This window comes from Pteropus alecto, unplaced genomic scaffold (assembly GCF_000325575.1).
Source record: "Pteropus alecto unplaced genomic scaffold, ASM32557v1 scaffold388, whole genome shotgun sequence".
In the NCBI taxonomy this organism is placed as follows: Eukaryota; Metazoa; Chordata; class Mammalia; order Chiroptera; family Pteropodidae; genus Pteropus; species Pteropus alecto.
This window is the reverse complement of record NW_006441398.1, coordinates 250,289-263,305: the sequence shown is the minus strand read 5'-3', so window position 1 is coordinate 263,305 and position 13,017 is coordinate 250,289. Positions and strand designations below refer to the sequence as shown.

Genomic DNA, 13,017 nt, shown 5'->3' with positions numbered 1-13,017 from the left:
CGACAGCGAGCGGCTAGTGTGCAGTAGATTCGACTGCTTCGTGATTTTGCGGAAGAGGGAGCTGCGCTTCTTGCTGGGGTACAAAGAAGGGTCCATCTACCGTAGACTAGATTCCAGAATTCCTGGCTCCTCCCACAACAGCCCTTGGGACCGCCCACCACTTGGCCCCACCCACTCCAGCTACAACCCACTTTATCAAGGCGGGAAGTTCACCTGACTCAGTTCACCTGACTCAGTTCCTCTCACTCAAATCCCCACTTATGACTTGCCCAGGCCAAACTCACAGATCAAAACAGAACCTCCTGGCCCCACCCACCTCTCCTAGCTCCTCCTACCTACAAAGGAGAAATTATTTCAATTGGCCCAGTCTTGCCTGGCATGCTCATGATCCAGATAGAAATCCTTTCCTAGTTATCCAAACACATCCAACAGGGAAAGACCATCTACTGAACAGCACCATCTCTAATCCAGATCTGCTGGTCTTGCCCACCTGCCCAAGACACTCCCACAATGCTTTTCTTCCAGCCCAGGAATCTGGCACAGCTTCCTTTACTGGCGCCTTCCACTTTCCCAAGCCCTCCTTCTCTGTCCTCTAGGTTTTGCTCTTTCTTTACTCGGTGGCCCGCACACTTCCTTCTCCTGTTCCCCCACCTCTCCCACTTTAGCCCTGTCCACAGTTCAAAAGCTGAAGTGTTGCTGCCGCCTGCTGTGTATAGCCCCACCCACTGCATTTGGCCCCACCCACCTCTCCTGGCCCTCCTTAGCTGAGGGCCTCTTGTTCCTCCGAGCCATTTTGGCCTTGTAGCTGCTGCGCCTCGCAGGGCCGATACGGATAGAGGTATTTTCGAAGGGCGTTGTGGTCACCGCCACCTTGTTGCCACTCTGGGGAAAGAAGGGTGGCAAATGAGCTGCTGCTCAGGCAGCTCTAATTCCCAGAATATCCCCTCTCCTTTCCCCTTCCCCCAGTGTGCTCCCCGCCTTGCACTCACCTTAAGGATCAGCTCCACAACCTCAGGATGCACCATGCCATGCACAGGCTCCCCATTCACGTGGGTGATAAGGTCTCCGGCACAGAGCCCCGCCTCCTGAGCTGGGCCCCCCTCCTCTACGTGCTGGAGACAGGGCACCACACAGGAGCAGGGTTAACAGGATCGGTTACGAGAAAGCTCCCTCAGCTTATGTGCCAGACACCGACCTCTGTGTGCACTGTGATCCTTATAACACTTTATGAAATAGTAATTATTCTCTCCAGTTTACAAATGAAGAAACTGAAGCTCAGAGGGGGAATGGACACCACGGGTCACAGCAGTTTCATTCAGGCCGCCTGGCTTCCGAGTTTGAGCTGTCCCTCATTCCTGGGCGGGCCTTCTCTCCCCTCACCCCCGACCCTAGAACAAAGACTTCACCCATGAGTGCTCACCCAGACAATGTGGTGGACACTGTAGACATCCGAGTCACCCATGTAGACGCGGATGGCACGCAGGGTAAAGCCATACTTCTTGCCTGAGCGTTGGATGGTGATGGGGGAGCGGAGCCCACTGACAGCCGGTGAGTAGTCCCGGCTAGGTGAGGAGTCCCGCGAAGATGGGTTGGAGGAGAGAGATCGTGGGGACATGGGGCTGGCCAGTGGTGAGCTTCCGTGGGGGTCCACTGCAGACACAGAAGCATGGTCAGAACTCAGGGCCAGCAGACACAGCTCTTTCTGTATCTGCAACTCCCTCCTTCCTAGTCAAAGTCCCAGGGCTCTCATTGGTCCATCCCAGTGCCAATCACTGTAGACAGGGAAAATGCAGTGTTTTCATTGGCCTATCCTGGCACAAATGGGGCAGCCCCTCCCCTGACAGGTGGGGCACAGCATCACCTGCAGGAATCATGACAGACAAGGCTGTAGCCGAGGCTGACTTGATGACTTTGCCCCCTGTTCGAGAAGGCCGCTTCTCTGCTGCGGGGTCCCCTGTTAGCTGCTGGTGGCGCGCCCGGCGCAGAACCAGGTCATTGGTAGCCCTCAGGCCTGATGGGTCCCCGTCCTTTGAGGGTGGGAGGAGGTCGCCTGGGCGTGGGCTGTCAGCTGCAATAGAGGAGGTGGGTTAGGAGTCAGTCCAAGGTCATAGACTTCTTGCATGCTGTTCCCTCTGCCTGGAATGCTTTTCCTACTTCTTGCTCTTGTTGGAAGGGGAATTTCATGAGAGCAAGTAGCATGCATCTAGCACAGCTCCTGATACAGAGAAGTGCTCAGATATATTTGTTTACTGACCAAGTTTGGAATACGGGGTGTTCCTTGTGTTGATGAGAACCCAGACTGGAGTATAAAGAGTACATGAGATCTTGCATAAACAGTACCAGGCTCATTAAAAGTTCAATATATGGTCACTGGGGAACTGGGGAAGGCAGCAGGAGAGGGCACTCACTAGCCTCGGGGTCCCCGGAGCTGGCAGTGCCATCCCCTTGAGTTGCCTCTTTAGGGACCCGCGCATCCAGCGAGCCTGGGGGATCAGAACTGGGCCGAGGAGGCCTGCGCAGCCGGGCCTCATCCTCGTCCTCTTGGGGGACGCTGAAGCGGCTGGGCTCCAGTAGTGCGGAAAAACGACGGCGCGCGCCCAACGGGGGACTGGCCTCCCCCTCCAGGAAGCTGGCCTCAGACGCTGAGAACCGCTTGCTGCTGAAAGGGGGCGTGGTTAGAGGCGACTCGCCCCTTCCGTCTCGCTTCCAAAATCCAGCCCTTCCTTCCCCTGCTCACATCTCTGGGGAGCCGCCTCTCCAGGTCTTCTCGCGCAGGGTCAGGCCTCCCAGGCCCTCCCGCTTGCCGGATACCTTCTCCTCTGGGCCCTTAGCACTCGGTTCCCGCTTGCTGCCCCCCGCTGCCGCCACAGGGGTCTTAGGCTCATGCTGCGACAGCTGTTCCATACTACTATACACCTGCAAGAGTCGGTGGGGGGCAAGTTCGGCCCCCAGGTCCCGCCTTTGCTCCCGAACCAACCAGCTTTCCGCTATTTGACCCGCCCAAACCATGCACCTCCCTCCTAAGGCCGGGCCCAGCCCAAATTCTGGATCATTTCTCCAACCATCTACAATTTTTCAGCTCAGACCCCACCCCACAATTAAGCCCCGCCCTATTCTAGACCCTGCCCCACCCATACCTTGAAGAATTGGCTCTTTCCTGCCCCCACCTTCCCAGGCCCAAGTCAATCATGTGTACCCCAGGCTAGGCCCTGTACCGCAGTACAAACTGCTACTCAAAGCGAGACCTTGGGAACCCTTGCCACCCCCACCCAAACTGCTCATCCTCTCTACCCCAAGGTCCTGCCCCTTCCTCGTCTAGACATAGTTCCGCCCCACTGTGAGTCCTTTCTACAACTGCCCAGATTCTTGTTAGATTCCACCATCCAGCCAAAGGCCGGTGCCATAGACCCCTATGCGGCCTCCCCTCAGTCCTGATTACTCCCAGAACCCAGCCCCCTCAGTAGGTTCCCCAGCCTGAGACCTCGGGCCTGGCACCCTGCTTCCCCCAGCCTCTTCAACCCCGCCCCACTCAGGACCACCTCCATTCCCTTCCTCAACCCTGCTGGGAGATAAAGACCTGCCCCAACCCAGGCCCCGCCCCTTATCTCACCCCGCCTTCCCCAGGTCCCACCCCACCCCTAGCCCAGCCTTGGCCAACCTTGCTGAAGCGTGGGGAGCAGGAGGAAAACTGGCGGATCTCCACAGGCTCCTCTTCTGTCGTGTCATCCTCATCATAGGAGTTCACGTGGTGATACCTGTCAGAGCGGGCTGGGGATGGCGGGGTCTGCCATGACTGTGGGCACAGGTCCACCCTCAGATCACACCCCTAAACCAGAGCCGGGTCCTTGTTCAAGCCAGGCCTGCAGGCCTAGCCAGGCCCTACCGCATTCTTCATCTGATTCAGGCTGGGTCCCTGCCCAGCTCTCAGAGAATCCATCTAGCCCTCCCTCCAGAGAGGCCACACCCCAATATCCCACCTATGGCACTCTCCACCCTGGCTCCATCTCAGGCCAGGCTCGGCTCCTGCCTCCTTCTGGGATCTAGCACCACTCCTCTAATCCAGGCCCAAGCCCAACTCGAGAACTCGCTGTCCAGGCTCCTCCTGTACCCCAAACTCTTTTCTAACCAACTTCTCAGGCTGAGCCCCGCCCCTATGCAGACCACGCCTCTGAGAAGGGTTCCCTTCTCCCACACCACAACCTCAGCCCTCTCCCCAGTCTTGGAGGCTGGTCCCAGCCCAGGCTTTGCATGAGGGCCCCCCTCACCAGATCCCACACCCTGTCTCGCTCACTGTCAAAGTAGCTGGTGTCATCCTCAGACTCCAGGTGAGGGATGAACTCCGCCTTCTGCCTCAGCAGCCCTGTCCAGTCAAGGTCTCGAAAAAAACTGTGCTGCTTCACCTCAAAGGCACCACCTGGGGAGGAAGGGGTTGATGGAGGCAGGGAGGGAATTCCAGTGACAGCTGATAGCAAGCTCTGCAGCCCAGCCCCCGACCCATCTTCCACTCCAGGGCCACAGCACTTGCAGCTCTGCTTCCCCAAGGGGTCCCAAGCCTTCAGATTCTCTGTACAGCAGACCCCTCACCTGCCCCAAGCCGAACCAGGGGGTTGGTCTGCAGGAGGCTGGATATCAGGAGCTGGGCATCTGTGGGCAGGGCCTCATCCCCCTCGGGCCACAGGATGTCATCTGCAGAGCAAGGCAGGGCTGGGAGTCACTTTTGGAGTCCAGGAAATCTTGGGCCTGCCTATGTCCCCATGCCCCCCACCTGCCCACCTCAGAGGCACGCACCACTGATGACCTGTCCAAATAGCTCTTCAGGCGTGTCTCCGAAAAAGGGCACACAGCCCACCAGGAACTCGTAGAGAATGATGCCCATGGCCCACCAGTCCACTGGCTTGCCGTAGCCTTGGCGCAGGATGACCTCGGGTGCGATGTATTCTGGGGTCCCACACACCTAGGGGCAGGCCATCAGCCTGTGCCCTGGCCATGGGAGGGGCCTCGAGGGGGAGCCATGCTTCCCACCAGGCCCTCGGCCCTGAGGTCCTTCTGGGTCACTACCCACCGCCATGACCCCCTCATCTGCACACACACCTGTTTGTCCAGGAACTCCCGGGCGTCTTTCTCAATGTGGCCTTCATACAGGTTGGTGGTGAGGCTCATGAGCCCCATTTTGGATAGGCCGAAATCTGTGAGCTTGATGTGGCCCATGGAGGTGATAAGGAGGCTGCAAACACAAACAGGGAGTCTCAGAGGTGGGCCCACTTCTTTCCTGGCCCTTCCACAGCAGGCCTCCTGAGGGACATGAAGGAGGTGGCAGAAAAGATCAAGGCTCACTTGTCAGGCTTGAGGTCACGGTGCACGATGCCATAGTTGTGCAAGTACTCGAGTGCTAGCACTGTCTCAGCGAAGTACATGCGGGCCATCTCCACCGGCAGTGCCCCGATATTCTTCAGCAGGGTGGCACAGTCCCCCCCTGTGGGTACAAGAGTACATCCATGTGGAGAGGGAGACATCCTCACCCCAGAGCTGAGCACTCGGCATGCACCATAGCACCAGGTCCTCACCTCACACTGCCCCCATTTTACAGCTAAGGAAAACTGAGGCAGAGAGGGCCCTCTCTCTTCTCAGGTCACACAGGGAGCACCCTCTAACAGGCTTCTCTTGTCCTCTTATCCAGGGGTCCCCACCCCCCGGACTGGTACCAATCCACGGCCTGTTAGGAACTGGGCCGCAGAGCAGGAGGTAAGTGGCAAGCGAGCAAGCGAAGCTTCATCTGTATTTGCAGCTGCTCCCCAGCACTAGCATCACCGCTTCAGCCCCACCTCAATCATCAGGCATTAGATGCTCATAGGAGCACTAGTCTCTGGTGCCAAAAGGTTGGGGACCGCTTAGCCATCCTCCAAAGTCATTTTGATCTGAGACTCAGAAAGAGGTTGGATCATGCAGGGAGTTGATGGTGGAGGTGAGTTCTGGTGGGTACCAAAGACTGCCTGCTTATCCACTGAGTCTGGAAGCACTGCCCAGGTCTATCTAAAGGGAAGTCCACATATATGAGAACAGAGCCAAGAAATGGATAGATTCCTGAGGACATGGTTTAGGCACCTGGATACAGCCGTTCTTGAAGGCGACATGGATGTTTTGATCCCATGAGTCAATAAATGTCTTTGTTTGAGACAGGAAACTGATGAATCAGACTCTTTGAAGGTAGAGCCCTGGAATCTGCATTTGACCACAACCCTAGGTAATCCTGACACGCACTTATGCTGAGAACAAAGCTGGGTTGACTTCCAAATAAGACTTTGAGGCTGGGCCATGTTCAGAAGGCCCCAAGCATCACACCAATTGTGTGCTCGACCCAACAAAGAGATCCCAATTCTGTCCACTTCTTTCTTCCTCTGCATAACCTTGGACTCATGCAGTCATCTCCATATTGGTCTCCCTCTTCTGCCCTCCATACAGCAGCTTAATAAATATTCTTAAAACGTAAGTCAGACTATGTCAACTCTGCTTAAAACCTTCCAGTGGCTACCTGACACACTTGGCATAAAACTCAATGCCATTCTGGGCTCTGCGATGCCCTGCATGCTTAACCCCCTCGCCCCTCCATCCTCATCTACCCCACCCTTCCTCTCGCTCACTCACTCAACTCCAGCTCCACTGGCCTCCTTGCTGTTCCTCCAAATCCAGATGCCTTCTCACCTAAGAGACTTTATAAACGATTGGGGTTCGCTCTTCCAGGTATAGTGCAGGCCTCAGAAAGGCCTACTGCCCACCTACGTCCCCATGGCTTCCTTGAGCCTTAAGGTCCTCATTGCCATCTTCGTTGTATGAAACAATCTGGTTGCTTTGGCTTGTTTATTGTCTGTCTAGCCAGACCAGAATATAACCTCCATGAGAGAGAGGTGTGTCTGTCTGTCCCCGACTGTGCCACCAGCACCTAGCACAGCACATGGTGTGAGGGAGACAATAAAGGGACATCTGTTGAATGAATGGATGGTTGACTAAGGCTTGGGGACGGCATAGCTTTAGCCCCATGAGAATATGTGTTGTGTCCTAATACCTCTATTATGTGTGTATATGAGCAACTAATACATTAATATTTGGACAGATATAAGCATGGATAGTTAAACAGATGAAAAATATATACATTGGCGGTTAGATGGATGGATGGATGGATGGTAAATGGAGAGAAAAACTGATGGATGAATTGTGGATGAATGGATAGAGAAAGCTAGATAATTAAATAAGATGAGATGGCTGCAAGAATAGAGGTTTGAATGAATGAATAAAAATATAGATAGTAAATGGATGGATGGATAAATGGATGGTGGATTAATAAATAAATAGGTATTGGTGAATGAATGGATGGATGGGTGCATGGGAGGATGGATGAATGATGATGAGTAAGTGGGTGAAAAAACAGATGAATGAATGGCTAGATATATAAAAAGTCAGATGTATGAAAAATAGATGTGCAACACAGAGTGAACTCTAATATAAACTACGGACTTCAGTTAATAATAATGTACCAATATTGGTTCATCAATTATAACAAATATAGCACACTAATGCAAGATGTAAATAACAGGGAGACTAGGGGGAAAGGGAATATGTGGGCACTCAATGTACTTTCCAATCAGTTTTTCTATAAAACTAAAACAGCTCTAAAAAAAGTCTATTAGTTTTTAAAAAATTGATGTATAATGGATAAAAAGATATATGGTGGGAAAAACAGATGGCTTAGTAAGTGGATGGATGGATGGATAATTGGATGGCTGTATCTATACTGAATGAAATGAAAATACATAGATAAACTAATAGATAGCTGGATAGAAATCATCAGGTAGAATGGATGACCAATGACTGGATGGATAAAAAAGTGGATAAAGATATAGGTGGATAGTCAGTATAGTGGCTGGGGCTCAGGTAGGCCACCCAGCAGCACTGGCCAGCGCGCATGCCCCCATCTTCCCTACATCCCCACAGGCAGCCACACCTTCCACATATTCCATGACCATGCAGAGGTGGCGCCGGGTCTCAAAGGAGCAGAACATGCTGACCACAAAGGGGTTCTCAGCGAAGGTGAGGATGTCACGCTCCACGAAGGCCTGCTGGATCTGGTTGCGCAGGATCAGGTTCTGCTTGTTGATTTTTTTCATTGCGAAGCGCTGCCTCGTGTCGCGGTGTCGCACTAGGTAGACAGCACTGCAGGGGGAGAGAGCGAGGACCGGCCGTCACCTCCGAGACACCCGGCCTTCGCCACCCTCCCCCCGCCAGAGCCCCGGGTGGCTCACCCGTAGGCACCATTGCTTATGAGCTTGATGGTCTCAAAGTCGTTCTCTCCAGGTGGTTTCTTAGCCTTGGTTGTGCTGCTACGGCCCTGCAGGGGAAAGATGGAAACCACCACCATCATCATGATAAAATTGGGACTCTTGTTATTCCATTACCCAGGGGTAACCAGAGGCATGGAGGGGGGTGGGTCCTTCATCCAAGTGCTACATTGAGGGAGTAACAAAATCAGGACTTGAACCCAACTGTCTGACGCTGAAGCCTTATTCCTAACTTCTTTCCATTAGGAAAAAAGCCTATAAAATAATCACCATAATATATAAAGAGTTCTTGGAAATCAGTAACAAAGAGCCTAAAAATTGAAGAGAAAAATAGACAAGGTATGTGAAATAAAATTAGAGCTCTTAACCATATAAAAAGATGCTCAACCTCACATATAATGACAGAAGGGAAAATTAAAACTACACAAGATACCATTTTTTATCTAGCAAGTTGGCAAAAAAAATTCCCAAAAGCTGACACAGTCTATGGTCAATACTGTAAGGAAACAGATACTTTTATACCTTGATGTTGGGAGTGTAAATTGGTACAACCCCCACAGAAGGTACTTTGATGTATATCAGGATTACAAATGTATGTTCCCTTTGAACCAGCAATTTCACTTTTGGATTAATGCTACAGATAGGCTTGCACATGTGAAAACAACACACGTATTATCTTGTTCATTGCGAGATTAGAAACAATTGACATGTTCATCTATAGGAAATTGGTTAAATAAACACTTGAGGGGCACCTATATAAAGGAATATTGTGCCACTGTTAAAAAAAAAAATAAGGAATCTGTCAGTATATTGATTCAGAAAGTTCTCCCAAGTCTTTTATTAAGTGGAGAAGAAAGCAAGCAATAATATGTACTGTATGCTTTTGTGTAAAAAATGTGACAAAACAGAACTATGTAATCATCTTTGGAGGGTGCTCAGTAGCACATATACTAATAATATTTGGGAGGATACAGGGCAGTAAAGGACAAGGGTGAATGTAAGATTTTTCATTATATACTTTTTTTGAAAATTATTTTTATTTTTCTTAGGGACAAAGATTTATTCCATAAATATTACACAAAAGATTATGACATAAAGAACATGTTGAGCTTGTATGCTCCTAAGAATATAGCCTAAAAATGTCTGACACAAAAATTGACAGAATTACAGGGAGAAATTGCTCAAAACAAGGGTTTAACATATATCTCTCAGAAACTATTAGATCAATCAGGAAAAAAAATGAATAGGGAGATGGAAGATTTGAATCACTCAATTAACAAGTTTGATTGAATGGAATTATGTAGAATCCTACAAACAACAATTAAAGATAAATACCTTTTTAGAGTTTTAGACTTTTGAGTGATGTCATTCCATTACCTATTCAAAAAATTAAACAAATGGCATGTATAGTGAGATTCTTTTAAATATATATATATTTACATACATATAGGAAAGGTGTGTGTATATGTGTGTGAATTCATATATACAATTTGAAATAAAGGTAATAAACTCATCCCCTTCAGGGGCCAGGCAGGTCAGGTGGGAGCCATGGGTGACGGGGGACAGGTGATTGATATTATAGGGCAGCCCCCACTCAGTGCCAGCCATTTCCACCACAGTGTTGTCAGAACTTCCGATTTTTTCAAAAGAAGGCCCAGACCCAGATTTTGAGACAAAACCTTCTGATTTCTATATTTTGCTTCAAATTTTTGAAAAACACTAGACAGTTCAGAGGAAACAAACATGTGGCTGTTACAGCAGGTCATTTCCACTAGACATGTAAAATATCTTCCAAAATGTGGTTGGCCTGGGGGTGGGGTCATGGCAATTTCTACTATGCTGAGCTCCCAACACAGAGAGACACTCGATTCACTCGAAACCCCATGCACGGTTCCTTAATAAATTAAACATAGAATTATCATATCATCCTGTAATTCCACTCCTAGGTATATACCCAAAAGAAGTGAAACAGTTGTTCAAACAAATACTCATACATAAATGTTCATAGCAGCGCTAGTCACACAACAGCTAGAAGATGGAAACAGTCCAAGTGTCCAACAGTGGACAATGGATAAACAAACATGGTATATCCATGCAATGGAATATCATTCATCCAGAAAAAGGAATCGAAGTGCTGATTCACACTACAATATGGCTGAACCTTGAAAACATTATGCTAGACACAAGGGGCTGCAGAGTGAATGATTCCTTGTATATGAAATGTCCAGAACAGGCAAATCCATAGAGACAGAAAGCAGATCAGTGGTTGCCAGGGGTTGGGGGTGGGGGATGGGAATAACTGCCTAATGGGTACAGTGTTCTTTTGAAATGACGAAAATGTTCCAGAACCAGACAGATGATGGCTGCACAACATTGTGAATGTACTAAATATCACTGAATTGTTCATTTTAAAATGGTCAAAATGATACATTTTATGTTACGTGTACCTTACCATGAAAAGAAAAAGGCCCATGGAGGAAGAACTAGTATTAATCCATTTAAGAGATGGGGAAACTGAGGCTCAGAGTGGGGACAAAGAGATCTACCCAGCCTGAGGGCAGAGAGCCAGGAAGTAAGACCCCGCCTATCGGGCCAGAACCAGAGTGCTGACTACTGGGCTACCTGGCCTTACCTCAGAGAGGTCATCCTGCTCTGGCGTGTTGGAGCCACCACTGTCCTGTTCCTCCCGGTGCACCACATCTAGGAAGAGACTGAGAGTGAGTGAAGGCTGGGGTCCCGGCAGGTTCACCCCCAAGCCTCCTGTGCCCACCAGCTAGCACCTGGAAAAGGGTCTCGGGTGAGGCCCAGCTGGCGTATGATGTAACGAGGGATGTCTGTCTTGACAAGGTGACCCTCCTTGGCGTGGCCCTCAGCTGCCTCCAGCAAGTGGTAGAATTCCTCGGGGTTGAATTCCTGAGGCAAGGCAGGGGCAGGCTCACGGTGGGCTCCGAGGGGCTTCCCACCAGTCCCCCGCCCCCACCCAACCCCCTCACCAGGCACTCCAGCAGCCTTGCGGGGCGTGAGATGATAATGAGTAGTTTCTTCACCAGCTGGGTGACAAAGGCCACCTCCAAGCTCTCAGAACGTTCATAGGCCTGGGAAGGGGCACAATGGGGATAGGATTCACAGGTGCCCCACCTCAGCCAGGACCCTCTCTCAACCCCACTGACTACACACTACTACTGTTGTCCCATTGTACAGGTGAGAAAACTGAGGTCCAAGATGCATAGCACAAAGAATAATTACTATTATAGCAGACACTGTCCTCGGACCTTCCCTCATTCAATTCATCCTCAAAACAACTCGATAATCACTTGCCTCACTCTAGTCTCCACCCTGATGCCTATTGTTTATCTTCTGTTTCTTCCTGCTAGAATGTCAGCTCTGCAAGGGCAGAAATTTATTTCCAGCTGATTCCCCAGCTTCTAGGTCAGTGCCGGCCCCAGAATTGGTGCTTGATAAGTATTTGTGGCACTAATGAATGAGCAAAACCCCTTTTTATAGCAGGAGGACTGAGGCACAGAGAGGTTAAGAGACTTGGCAAAGGCTGCAAAATAAATAAGTGATGAGCCAGATGTGAATCTAGGCTATTTGGAGTCTTTGCTCTTGACTCCTATAGACCTAGTGGCAAAATCTAGATGCAAAAATAGATCTGATGCCAGAGCATGTAATGATACCGACATGTTGTCTTTCAGGTCTGGACAGAGGGCCTGGAGCCCAGAGCCCTATATTCTGGTCCTTGCTCCCTTACCCAACCTCATCTCCTCAAGTCATTTGGCTTCTGTGCTCGTGGAATTTCCCAGACTGTTTTGTCATCTCAGGGCCTTTGCATGTACCCTGCTCAACGCACATACCACCTCCTCATTATTCTTGTCCCAATATCAATGTGACCTCTTCCTGGATATTTCTCTGATTTGTTCCCTGCTGTGTTCCCAGTGCCCCAACATACAGTAGATGTTCCCCCAACATATAGTAGATGTTCAATAAATGCTATTTATCATCATTAATTTGAATGGGAGCATTATCTTGTTTACTTTCATTTATTCATCCATTTACTTATTTTTATTATAATTATATAATTATTTATGCCTACAGTACCTGGTCTTCCTAGGTGGTCTCCCACCAAAGTACCAACCAGGCCCGACCCTGCTTAGCTTCCGACATCATTGGGCTTGTTCAGGGTGGCATGGCTGTAGACTAGAAACCGTGGCTCCACTGGGGTGTGAACCCAGGACCTTCTGCGTGTAAAGCAATCGTGCTAACCGCTACACTATGGAACCATGTCCTATTCATCCATTCATTTAATCAACATTTATTGACCATCGACTGTGTGCACAACACTGTGCTGGTCACCCAGGACAAAACAGTGAACAAATAGGCAACCTCACAATGCACCTGTGGGACTGACATTCGAGTGAGACAGATAAAATAAGAAAAAATGCACATTATGACCAATGAGGCTGCGTACTAAGGAGAAATCTAAAGAAAACAGTGGGTGGCGATTGTGAGCAGAATTTTGACATTTTAAATAGGGTTGTCTGGGAGGCCAACCTAAAGTTGACATTTGAGTAAAGACTTGAGGAAGGTTGGATTCCTGCCTCCCCCATCAAACCTAGAGCAGGGATCATGTCCTTCCCTCCAGGAGCACTTCCTTCTCTTCTACTCCTGAATCCTCAGCTCCACACTA

The 13,017-nt window shown here is 49.9% G+C and overlaps 1 protein-coding gene and 1 pseudogene across 1 annotated transcript in view; both read right to left on the bottom strand.

Moving 5' to 3' along the window:
• Positions 1–13,017, bottom strand: part of MAST1 (microtubule associated serine/threonine kinase 1) — a 21,860-nt gene that overhangs the window by 1,678 nt on the left and 7,165 nt on the right. Inside the window, 18 exon segments of the mRNA XM_025051601.1 lie at positions 1–73; positions 746–882; positions 990–1,112; positions 1,421–1,650; positions 1,862–2,068; positions 2,409–2,656; positions 2,738–2,916; positions 3,659–3,768; positions 4,292–4,414; positions 4,585–4,686; positions 4,789–4,954; positions 5,092–5,224; positions 5,335–5,473; positions 7,997–8,205; positions 8,295–8,380; positions 10,963–11,030; positions 11,111–11,243; positions 11,324–11,425. Of these exon segments, the coding sequence (XP_024907369.1) occupies positions 1–73; positions 746–882; positions 990–1,112; positions 1,421–1,650; positions 1,862–2,068; positions 2,409–2,656; positions 2,738–2,916; positions 3,659–3,768; positions 4,292–4,414; positions 4,585–4,686; positions 4,789–4,954; positions 5,092–5,224; positions 5,335–5,473; positions 7,997–8,205; positions 8,295–8,380; positions 10,963–11,030; positions 11,111–11,243; positions 11,324–11,425 (2,568 nt within the window).
• Positions 12,417–12,528, bottom strand: LOC112485393 (annotated as a pseudogene).